Below are 13,380 nucleotides of genomic sequence, written 5' to 3'. Positions count from 1 at the left end.
GAGAGAGATAAATTGATTTATATATTGCTTCATCAACTTTAAGAATTCTTGGAAATACCAGCTTTATTTTATGGATTAATTACCTTGACGTTAAGATAATTTCTTGCTCTGGGGTGCCTGAGCCTGTTGCTCAGTCGGTTAAGTGTCTGCCTTCACCTCAGGTCATGATCCCAGTGTCCTGGCATCGAGTCCCATATTGGGCTCCCTGTTCAGTAGGGAGCCTGCTTCTCCTTCTGCCTCTCTCATGAATAAATTTTTTAAAATATTTTAAAAAAAATTTCTTGCTCTGATATGGTTTTGTGTTCTTTCCTCTGAAGTGGGTTTCCTTCATATCAGGGCCCACATTATACTGCAGTGCACTGAGTCCTGTAGGATAACGGTATGAGCAAAGTGCTAAGAAGTCGAAAGAGGAAGAGCCTATAGAGATTCTTCAGAGAGGGAGTGACATTTAAACTGGCCCTAGGGAGATCAGTAGAAATTTACTTGGCAGAGAAAGGAGAATATTGGGTAGTCTCAAGAAACAGAATATTCTGGTGAATAAATCATGGTTATATGTTTTCTAAAAAAAACTGTTAAAATGTTAGAAAATATTATGGTGACTGATGGTAGCTGCACTTGGGAGCATAGCATACTGGGTAAACTTGTCGAATCATTGTTGTACACCTGAAACTAATATAACACTGTATGTCAGCCACACTCAAATGTAGTTAAAGCTATACTAAATATATATATATATTTTTTTTTAAAGAAAATATTACAGTTAACATTTGAGCAATGTGTCACTTAAGATATATAGTTTGATCATAGATATTAAAGGAAGCTAGGGCTTAAACTGGTTCTTAGTACGTATAATTTCAGTGTAAGTAAATTATTTTATTTTTTTAAGTTGAATATTTATATATATATGTCCTCCCAAAACTCATCTTGAATCAACAATAACACAAAGGTTCACAGTTGAAAGAAAATCAGTTCCCCTGTCCCAATGCCCTTAAAGCCATAACTGAAATACTCAAGCTCTGTGCTTCTCTACCTTCCTTCTGCTTAAAGATACCACATATTTCTTTATTTGTTTAAAAAATATGCTGAATGCCTAGTATGCACTAAGTACCACATTAGATGCTATGGCATCAGCCTGTGAGAAGCTCCCAGTCTAGACTGGAAATCAGATTACAAGTATCACTTGGATCTTCCCCACTTCTGTAAAAGAATAACCTCAAGCCAAAAATTGGGGATTTATCTTTGATTCTTCTCTTTTTCTCATTCCATATATCCAGTGCATTGTCAAATCTTGTCAACTCTTCTTTCATGAATGTCCTTAGTTTTCCTCTTTGATCCTGTATTTCTACAGCCTTTACTTCTATTTTCTTTATTTCTCAGGATGGGTAAATTGTTTATAAAATGATTCCATTGGGAACATTTGGGATCTTCAAGAAGGAAAGAATCATGCTGAGCAATCTAATTTCAACCAGAGTGAGGAAAGAGTTGGTTCTTTCTAATTCCTAGGGCATTGAGATAAAGCACTAAGGGTTTATGAAAGATCAAATAAGAAGACACAGATTACCTTCCACTAGCAAAAAAGGGCAAAGAATAAAGGAAAATCACTCTTTTAGGGAAGCAGAAGTTTAAAATTCCATGAATAATTCTTGGTATAATGGAAAATAATAATCCTTTAAGACTGAATGACATTCATTCTGAAATAAATTATGATTCTGAATGGTATGAGCTTTTCTATAAAAACTACTTAGAGGAAATGAGATGGACATTTGGTTTGTATTTCTATTAGACTTTTTTTCTCCCCATTCATTTAGTCACCAAATTTTATTGAATTCTCAGGCTCTGTATATTTTTTTATTCCTTTCACTTTGGGTTATTCCATTTTGGGGGCCAGATAGCTGAAACACGTAGAAAGGAGAATTTCTGTCTATAAATGTAGTTTCCATATGTCAGAATACAAACAGTGCTACTCATTTTATCTTGTGTTATAAAGAACCTGACTCCATGAATTTTGCCTTATTTGGAAAGCTTTTTTCCAAAACCAAAGCATAGCGTTGATTTTCATTTCTTCATAGCACTACATGTTCTATCAAGTCAGGGTGATGTAATTATAACTTCAGACGGAAGGCACCAGATTGAAATATGATTTTCTGCGGGCTTTCATTGATACTTTGCCATTTGGTGAAGAGAACATTCTACTTCTTCACATTAGTGGACTGATAGAGAAAGCGGTTTTTCCAGAAGATTGCTTCTCCTATTAATTACAAGACAGGAACCTTAAAAAATCTTAATCAGAGGGCAGTGATTTTTATCTGCCTGTTCACTGCAGTGCCCAAAACTAATATTGAACTAGATATTGAACATACATTTGTTAAATTAAAAAATTGCTAGTATACCTTTTAATTGATAAGTTCAGTTTTTTGTTTTTTATTCTTCCCATTGACCTTTGATCTGAACAAAGTGCATCATTGCTGGAGTATTCTTTTTTCTTCTTTAACTAGGTTTTCCTTTTCTCTGAAAAGTATGGGAATACATTTCTCTAGCTCCTTGATACTACTGGTTTGTGAGTTAGGAACATATGCCTATATCTCCACCCCTACACTCTTCAAATATTTATAGCTATTTACAGTATACAAATCTGTATCCTTAAGGGTGATGCTGGAGATAATTAACACAGAATCAGAGTTTTGTTTTCAGTTTTGTTTTGTTTTGTTCATTTTTCTAAGGGACTTTAGAGATTATCCAGTCCAAGTCCCTCATTTTATGGTTGAGAAAATTAAAGCCCTGGAAGGTTTTCTAGCCCAGGGCCCCTCTGCTAATTAGTTATTGCAAAACTAGAACGTAGGCCCTGACTCCCAGCCAAATATTTTTTTCACACACATTATAAATCTCTTTTTCAGGGTGAAGGCTTTTTCCAGTTAAAATATTGATTCACCATCGTGATACCTTCAGGCAAATATTTTAATGCTCAAACTATTTAAAAAAAAAAATTTCCCCCCCAAATATAAAGAATATTTCCTAGCCAAAAATTCTTTTGAAGAACCTGGTCTTCCCAAGCTATTAATGAAGAGTATGACATGTCTGTCAGTGGATACACTTTATATTATCAGCTGGTAACCTCTTAGATTAATATTTTGCCGTTAAAGAATTTAAACTAGTTTTAATATCTTGAACTATTCTCGAAAGAAAATTGGCTTCTGAATGGTGAAGTACAAATATTAGTTGAATATTCTCAGTTGCTAATATGCACACTCTTGTGGGTTCAGTTGTTGTGTCTATACCTCAAGAGGTAGGCAAGTGAGGACCTATGTGATTAACTGGGTAACTTAAGGTAATGATCATTCTGGATAGTAACAGCTTATGTTGTAACAGCACTAATCTGATCTCAGCAGTGCTTTACCCATAGCAGTCTTTGTATTTTAGATAAAGGTAGTAGGCTTTTATTCCAGTTAACTAGATTTTTGTCATTTTTCCTTTAATTGGATTGATACAGATGTGAATTTATAAGTGGTTTTTTTTTCTTTTCTTTTTTTCCTGCCAAAACCACATAAATTTGAACTTGGAGGAGGGCATAAAAGAGGAAATAAGTGAACTAAAGAGAGAATCTTTTTCTCTCCCAATCTTCCTCTACAGAGGTCTGTAGCTTCCCAGCAACCACATGCTCTGCCTCTCCCACCCCGTAGTCCCGGAGGGTGCCTCACAGTCAGATAGGAGAGTATGACAATCCCATTAAAGTATGTTTAGTCACAGTACAATCGATTAGAGAAAATTTCTCTTTTCAGATAGTCCATTATATTAATACTGAAAACATCATTTTACATTCAGAGGGATATGCAAATCTCAAATGTTCTATTTCAGATAAGGTCCATCTCAATGTTTATCTCAGCATTTGGTATTTAATAATATTTTTAACATAATTTCTACCTCAGATTCCATTTCAAAGTGAATTATTAGTAACCTATTTTTATTTCTCTTATGTTTCAAAAACTAAATTGATATACTGATTAATAAACATCTCATAAAACATCACTTTGTAAAAGGAAGACAAATATCCCAAGACCAATGATACAATATATAATTACCAAATTTTTTTAATGAGTTCAGAATTTAAAAGGCAGTTATGAAATCAGGTGATTAAAAATAAAGCCGAGTGTGAATTTTGGGATAAGCTTCTAGTTGGCAGTATAGTTAACTAATTCTGTTTGAAGTAGAGTCTAGAAAGGGTAAAAGAGAAACAATTTTGATCAAATACATGAAAATAAAATATTCTTCAAGTGTTAAAATTGGAAAACCCACTGAAGTTTTATCAGTTGGAGGTGACAGTTTTACCTGGATAATCTAGTCTGTCTGTCCATTTAAAATGATCTCCTCATTAACATAAAGATTAACACGTAAAAACATGTAATAATGGTCTAACATGAGAACACTGAAAGCAAAAAACTGAATTGCTTGTTTAACTCTAAAGTTCCTCTTGTTGGTTTGTCAGATCTTCCAAAAAATATTATAGAAACAGTCCATTCAACATAAATTTGTTAGGATTTTATTTTTCAGATGCTACTTTTTGAAGATAACCCTGTTTTAAAAATGTAGCAAAGAACTGCATGCTCATTTTCTAAAATGTGTATAGAAAATATGTTATGATTGTGGAATTTAATTATGTGAAGTACTATAGATTTGGCTTACCCAAGCTTCTATTAAATTGATCTTTAATTTATATTACTTCACTCTTAATATTTTACTTTATGATATTCAACCATTTAGAGTTGATAATTTACTTAATGTTACATGTAAGGAGTGATCTTAAGTTTAAGTAAATTATACAGTGTGACATAATTAAACAAAATCATGTAATTTTTCTGTAAAAATGGAATTCTGAATAACATTAGGAATATACTTTGAAAAGTTTGATGCCTGAATCTGAGTGACCAAAAATATTCTTCCACTCAACATTGGACGATAATTGAAATGTTATTTTTAGGATATTTTTCAGATGTTTTTCAGTCCGACAGAGTCAGCACATTTTAGCAGAATCTGATTTATCTAACAAGATAAATTGACTTGAATTTTAATGTAAGACCAGTTTTTTTTTTCTTTTGTTAAAAGTACACAGCTCATAACCTGCTAGACTCAAAATACACAAATAAATTTCAACTTTAAAATTTATAATCAATTTTGAATTATAACAGACATTTGAAAAAGGAAAGCCAAAGCTTTTTTCACCATAAAAAACCTATGGAAGAGAAATTTCTTTGCCATTTTAAACAAGTATGAAAGAAAAAGTGAAGAAATTCTGCAACTTTTTAATTATTAGAGGAAATTGATAACCAAGCTGAATAATTGAGTCCAAAGTATATGTTCAGAACCCAGTTTATGTAATGATGTGGCCAATAAGCTTCTTCCTGAAGTCTTTGTGAGATTCAGGTGCCTAAATTCCTTAACTTTATTTATTTTTTTTGGCCATTTAAATGTCATTATCTTAATAATAACTAACATTTTTTAAAAATTTGCTTTAGTTACTTTAGTCATCTTTGATGTTTTTATATTCTTTTTAGAAAAAGTTCCAGATACTCCAAAAATAAAAAATTGGATTGTGTTTTTTCTTAAAAGCGTTTATTCTCCTGAAAGAAACCACATGGGGAAATAAGTTGATTTATGTTTTGTATAATTCGAAAAGTCTTTAAAACAGTTTATTTTCAGATCAGTATTTTACATTGTGCTGTTTTTTTTGTTTTGTTTTGTTTATTTATTTGTTCTACTTCAATAGCCTTTTATGTCACCTCGGTATCCTGGAGGTCCAAGGCCCCCGTTGAGAATACCTAACCAGGTAAGATTCATGCGCTGCTTATGTCTGTGGGTTTTGTTGCTGTTGCTTTTAAGAATCAGTAAAGATTTTTTAAATGTCATTAATATTTTTTCCTAGAAAAATACTAAATTATCCTTTCTCCATCCCATTGAGTATTACTTCTGGTAATACGTAATCTCCTTTAAGGACTGGCAAACTACTGTCCATATGTTGGCTGACTGTTTTTGTAAATAAAGTTTGATTGGAAAACAGCAACACTCATTCATTTATATATTGCCTGTGACTTCTTTTACACTGCAGTAGATTTGAGTGGTCATGGGAGACCATATGTAGCCTGCAACCCTCAGATACTTACCATGTGAATCTTTACAGAAAGAAATTTGCTGAGCCTTGAAGTCTACTGTATACTTTGAACCTAATTATGTATGTGTGTGTGTATAAATATAAATATATATATATATATATATATATATATGTAAAATTTTGGAAAATGCTCGGTACTGTTATTTAAAAGAGAGCAATAAAATTTTTTCTGAACAGGGTGCCTGGGTGGCTCAGTGGGTTAAGCCGCTGCCTTCGGCTCAGGTCATGGTCTCAGGGTCCTGGGATCGAGTCCCACATCGGGCTCTCTGCTCAGCAGGGGGCCTGCTTCCCTTCCTCTCTCTCTCTGCCTGCCTCTCTGCCTACTTGTGATCTCTGTCAAATAAATAAATAAAATCTTAAAAAAAAATTTTTTTTTTCTGAACATATTTTGCTTTATTTTTTATAGAATATAGTTTCAATATCATGGTTATAATACTCATATCAGTTTTGCCCAATTATAATGATATACTGAGAATACAATTAGCTGCTTCTAGAAGGGTTAGATCTATTAATAAGTAAATCATTAGCAATAGATCTTCCAATTTTTTTTTAACCTACTCGAGCTCTGAGATTTCATAAGCTTTTATTCTCAAGTAGTATTTTTTCTCAAAGCCTGAAATATTTATTTGCTAAAGACAATAAAGCACAATCTTTACTTCCAAGGAGTTTATAATTTAGTCTTCAGATACAGAAAATGTACATTTATATAACACAAAAAATTAAATGCTTAATTTTATGGCATATTTATGTAGAGTGATTGTTTTGTTACTTTCTTTAATTCTGTTATTGTGTGCCTCAGCATTTTCCAGGATCTAAAGTAAGCCCTGTTATTCCAGTAAATATTTTCTCATTCTTATTGTCTTTCTATCTAAACTTCCTTCCTGGCCAAAACTGCAACAAGAAAGTTGAGCTTCCTAGCATATTTGATAGCAACAGAGTTCTGTTTCTCCTCTCCTAACTCTTGCTGAAATTATGCAGTGTCCTTGAAGTGTCTCAGTTTGCTGGTGTTCTCTGCTTCTTGTGCACAGCAAGGAATGCCGGCACCCACGTCTGCCCCCAGGGGAGAGCTTTAAACAGGCAGCAGTGCCGGATCCTCTCATGGTTATAGTGCTAGGAGTCCTCACATTAGCAGCTGGAGGAGCTTTTCCCTTCAGACTGAATCTGCATTCAGTACATAGGGCCAGGGAAACATGGCATGAAATAGAAAAAGGGACTACACAGATGCCAAATGTTGCAACATATGGAAATTTTGTTTTCTCTGTGGGTGAACCTGTGTGTATTGACAGTCAGATCTACTTGTATAGGTGATGGAGTCTTTAGAATTTCCTTCTCAGAGATGGAAAGTTGTATCTTTCACTGGAGTCTTCATGATGTTTCAGATGCCCTATCCATAGCCTTGTATGTTATGTAGATCTAATAGGTTCCTGAACATCTGAATTAGGGAAATGTGAATTTCTTGTACCAGTATGTTACTAAAATTTTTTGACTCCATGTATTTCATACCAATGATGACAATCTGATGGGATTATTGGATCTGCATTTGGCGTTGTTGAAATGCCTGCCATGTGTAAAATACAATGCTGGGTTCCATATCTACCGAGACTCCTAAATTGGAAAACACACTTTGTGGAAGAAGAACGGGTTGTGGTAAATGTAGATTGTTTGAAACTTTTTTTAAGAGCAAGTACGTGATGTCTTTAGATTTTTTAAAGAGGCAATTAAAATTTTAAAGGTAATAAAGAATTGTGATTCAGGCTCTTTTTCCTCAAGAATTTTAAACAGTGTTTATTTAAGTGTATTTTAAAATAATTATACTCTCGTCCAAGTGGCTCTTTTGTCCACTCATCCCCCCCCACACACATTTACATAGTTAAGCTTCATTAATTCAAGCATCTGTCTTTCAAATCTATAATAATTTACATTTATACTATTTTTAAAAAGAATTTTCTGAGCAAATTAATTGTGTTAATAGTGTAAACATATTGTTTTAGGAAATGTTTAACCTTTTCAGGAGCATGACATTTTCAAGCAACAGAATGTTTCTTCAGTTTCATTATGTAGTCATTAAAGTAGAATTGGAAAAACTACTTTTGATGGTTAATTGGGATGTTGCATATAAAAACACAAATATGTTAAGTATTTTTTTGTTTGATCTTCATTTAGAATGATCATAACCTAATTAAAATTTGTTTTTCTGATAGAGTCTATCTAAGAAGATAGAGTTGAAATACTCTCCAATGGTGTTGACTAATCATTTTGAATATGTGAAAGACTTTCCTTTAATAAACAGATTTTTCAGAATTTGTAACTTCTAGTGATTAGACTGTAGATTTTAACTTAAGTTCTCCTGAGATGGTTTTTATGGTTCTAGACTAAATTTACAATGCTTTATACTAGATGTATATTTATAGGACTGAGTATTTGGAAGATGGTATAATACACTCTACCAAAAAAAAAAAAAAAAATATATATATATATATATATATATATATATATATGTATATATATAGGAAGGGGTAATGGTCTTTAAAATATGGAAGAAAAGTAGAATTACAAAAATATACAGTAGTGCAAAGAATAAATATATATAAAAATATATGTAACATAGAAGTTAAGTCCAAAAAATATATTTGACTATACAATTTTACTGAAATTGGCTCAGCTGTCAGAATAGGTCATTGGTGTGCAGCATCTAGAACCTGGAGTAGAACAAGCCTTTACCCTTCTCTTAGATAAAAAATTGAATCAGAAAAGTTCACAATGTTTATTCAACACTATGCTGAGGAAACTAAAGCAGCCAGAAATACAGAGACAGTTAATGAGTGACACCAAGAATAAACTATGGATTTATTGAAACTATGGATTTATTGAATCCATAGAATTTTTAGTTTATCCCTTATTTCTGACCATTCCTGAAACTGTAAACAGGTATGTGACATGGTTAATGCTGTTGACCATTTTATATTCTAAAGCTTATACTGGTATTCTAAAAACACACTGTATTTGACCGTTCTACTGAAAGTCTCAAAGATATTTCTCCAAGAGTAGATGAGTAGTTAAATACATGATGACATATCCAAATGGTGAAATAGTATGCAGCTACTAAAAGGGTTGTTATAGAATTAAATTTTTGATAGAATAAAATGTTTATGATCTATTACCAGCTGTGAAGAAGTCACAAAGCCCATGTAGTATATCACCTCTTCTATATCACTGTATGAGCTCAGATAGTTTCCCCAGCTCACCACACACACATACACACATTTGTCAATGACTGTAAGGACTATGTCCTTTATTTCTGGATAATAGAATTATTTCTATATAAATAAAATAAAAAAGAAACTGATTTCTTTTTTATTTCTGCATTTTAAAATTTGTATCGAACAAGTATTTCATTTGGGAAGAGAAGAACATATTATTAGTTAATATATAATAGATAATATAATAAGTATATATATATTATATATAATAAGTATATAATAGATAAAAATAGATAAAAGTAAATATATTTTATTCTTCTGGTTATTCAGTATATAAGATTATCCTTCATTAATATTGAATATGTAGTTCTTACATGATAAAATGAAAAACATAAGGGATGCTAAAGATAGGCAAATCTTAAAAAAGATTTTTTTCATTACTTTTCACATAGGGAAAATACCAATAGGCATTTGAGCAGAAAAAAGTTGTTGGGATGTTTACTCATACACTGAAAGTAAGTTTACATATTCCTATAAACAAGTTACCTATATTTTAAAGTACACTTCATGTTCTCCTTTGAGAATAAATGCCATTTAGCATGTCCTTTCCCAATAATTTTGTCTTGATAAAATTTTCCACATGTAGAATTTTACTTTTATTTAATGATATCAATGTAAGAACTAAGACCTCAGCTGCATATAGAGAAGTATGTTCTACATTGAGTCAATAATAGGAGTCTTATAGCTGAAGTTTTAAGGATGACTATAGTAAATCTCTAGCTTTAAAAATTAAATATTGCACCTGTCTAATATAAATCAGTGATTTATAATGAAAGCATATAGTAATTTTTTTGGCCAGTTCAAAATATCCCTTTCTGTCAGTGAGATCTTATTTCTTTATTATTGTGATAATTACACTACTAATATATTTAAATGATTATTTGAAACAATTAAAAAACATTATTTTCTTACGACTTTGAATTATGAGTGTATCCTGGGATATATTACCTTTACAATTTTTACCTTGTAGAACATAGGAAATTCACAAACTCAAAATGTCTGACACAAAAGAAACTCATTCTCTTTCCAAAACCAAGAAACCTAAACATAGTCAATGCTGTACAATCTTGCATAAGTTATGTGTGTAGAATTTTTTGGTACAATGTTTACTTCTTCTGCCAAAATGCATCTTTTTAAAAATTTTTTAAATTTTTTATTAACATACAATGTGTTATTAGTGCCAAAACGTATCTTATTATCTTACAACATTTTTATCACAGATATTCCCTTTTTGGATAAAAGTCCAAAAAGTCCATTGCCACATATTTGATTGGAAATTTCACTGGGCTATACGAAATCTGTCTGAAAAATATTCAGTCCTTTAACAAATACTTGTTGAGTTTTACTGTGTGTTAGGCACCATTCTACTTATAGGCATACATCAATAAACTAATGAGAACCCTTTTTCTTGTGGAGTTGTTATTCTAATTCCACTACCAAATAGAACATTTTTTAAAACTTCGTTAATTTAATTTTTTTAAGATTTTATTTATTTATTTGAGAAGGCTAGAGAGAGAGCACAAGTAGGCAGAGCAGCAGACTGAGGGAGAGAGAGAAGCAGGCTCCCCGCTGAGCAGGGAGCCAGATGCAGGGCTCGATTCCAGGACCCTGGAATCACAACCCAAGCCAAAGGCAGCTACTTAACCGACTGAGCCACCCAGGTGCCCCTAACTTTATTAATTTTAATTAAATGGCTGCATGGGGCAAAGGACTAGTATATTGGATGGTGTACTTGCAGTAGTTGAGAGCTAGACAAAAGAGAAATAAAGTAAATATATATCAAATGGTGAGTTGTGCTTTGAAGACAAATGTTTTCTGATACTGACTGTAATATTTCTATATTTTAACATCTTTTCTATGGATAATGCCTTTTTGCAGGAAAAAAGGTGTGTTGAAAGGACCTCATTTTCATCAAGCATCTTAGCATGCTTGTCCAAATACCAGCAATGTCCAGCAATGCACGACTTTGAACAAGTGACTTAACTTTTCTGGGCCTTGATTTTCCTACCAGTAGAATGAGAATGGACTCAAGTATTTCTAAAGTCCTTTCTACTTTTAAACTTTAATTAGATGATTCTACTTCATTTCATATAATTGAGGGGACCCATCCAAAATGTTGGTAGGTCGAAATTACTAACTGAATTATGTCATAAAAGCATTGATAAATTCACTATTTTTTTCATCATCGGTGAGCATTTAATCTCTCTGAGGAGACAATATAGGTATTGGTATTCAAGGAAATATATACCAGAATCTTAAGTTCCTAGAAGGGCTTACCACTGGAATCACATCATTTGTGAACTAATTTTTTTTTATGAAGCTAGGCATTTTTTCACTTGTTTCTGCTTAAGTAAAATTCCATATTATTTCATTTATTTTAATCCTAGGCCTATATTTAGAACTTTGAAATATTTGACCCGATTTGACACCTTGGCTCTGCTTCTTACCAGTACTATAACCATCAACAAATTAATAAATTTATGAACAGTAGTCCCCCTTTATCTATGGAGGATATATTCCAAGACCGCCAATGAATGCCTGAAAACCACAGATAGTACCTGATTCTATATATGCCATATTTTTTCCTATGCATACATATCTATGCTAAGGTTTAATTTATAAATTAGGTAGAGTAAGAGATTAATAATAATAATTAATAAAAAATAGAACAATTAAAACAAACTGTAAAAATTATGTGAGCGCAGCTCTATTTCTCTTCCAAAATATCTTATTGTACTGTGCTCACTTTTCTTATGATGATGATCTCAAATGATCACATGCCTATGTGATGAGATGACGTGATGTGAATGACATAGGTGTTGTGGCAAAGCTTTAGGCTGCTGTTGACCTGACAATATATCAGAAGAGGGATCATATGTTTTAGGACTGAGGTATACCATGGGTTAACTAAAACTATAGAAAGTGAAACTCCAGATAAGGGAAAGCTACTGTATTAAAATTGGATTCATCAGGAATGATTAAAAATAACTTAAAAATAATAATTTCATGGGATTGTTGTAAGCATTGAATGAAATAATAAATTTAAAGAGACACAAGTGTATGTTACTATTGATATTATGTTTGTTATTATTAACTGCCCTCATTGTTAGTGTTATTTTCTCTGTCAGGTAAAGATGTTTTGTAGAACAAAGAATGTATGTCAAAATTTGTGACTAGTATACAAGTCTGAATGGAATGTGATTAGCATATTAAAAATATAAAAATATTAACCCACAAGATGTATAAATTTATTTTTCCTGATGTTAAATTTTTAAGGGATGTGGTGATTATGGCTTTGTTAGTGGGCAAAACAATCAATCATCTGGTAATCCCAGGACTGAAAAAAATCTTTTAAAAGTTAGAGTTCTGACCTACCAAAAGACAAATAATGATGAGTTAGATTTAGAAAAAAGACACTCTTTTTGAAAGACAACCTGATATTGATTGTAATTTCTATGAGATTATGCTGTATTTTTTTAAAAGATTTTATTTATTTATTTGACAGAGATCACAAGCAGACAGAGAGGCAGGCAGAGAGAGAGGGAGGAAAGCAGGCTCCCCGCTGAGCAGAGAGCCCAACACGGGGCTCAATCCGAGGACCCTGAGATCATTACCTGAGCCGAAGGCAGAGGCTTAACCCACTCAGCCACCCAGGCGCCACCGATTATGCTGTATTTTTAATACAGAGATGCCGGAGGGCGTGAAACACCCCCCCACACACACACGTCCCGGGAAGGAGTGCAGTGTGTCTGTGGGGAACACGGGCCTTCGCAGGCTCAGGAACCATCTCTTTTTTCTAATTGCACTATACTTGTCCTAGCTTCAGTCTGGAGATACTTAAGACCTCCATGGGGTCACAATCCTTAGACTTAGCAAGTCTTGCCTTATCTCTGGAGCTCGACGGGGAGAAATGTGACCATTGTCTGATGTCCATAGTTCATTTACTCTCAGTGGTTTCTT

General features: G+C 32.7%; 1 protein-coding gene across 5 annotated transcripts in view; it reads left to right on the top strand.

Annotated features, from left to right (window-relative positions):
* The window catches only part of SSBP2 (single stranded DNA binding protein 2), a 297,510-nt gene that overhangs the window by 229,738 nt on the left and 54,392 nt on the right, over positions 1 to 13,380 (top strand). For all 5 annotated transcript variants that reach the window (XM_059175382.1, XM_059175383.1, XM_059175380.1 and 2 more), the window contains one exon: positions 5,759 to 5,818. In XM_059175382.1, coding sequence (XP_059031365.1) covers positions 5,759 to 5,818 — 60 coding nt within the window. The remainder of the gene's footprint in view (positions 1 to 5,758; positions 5,819 to 13,380) is intronic.

Source organism: Mustela lutreola, chromosome 5, assembly GCF_030435805.1.
Source record: "Mustela lutreola isolate mMusLut2 chromosome 5, mMusLut2.pri, whole genome shotgun sequence".
In the NCBI taxonomy this organism is placed as follows: Eukaryota; Metazoa; Chordata; class Mammalia; order Carnivora; family Mustelidae; genus Mustela; species Mustela lutreola.
The sequence above is the reverse complement of the archived record's forward strand: the minus strand, read 5'-3'. Positions and strand labels throughout refer to the sequence as shown.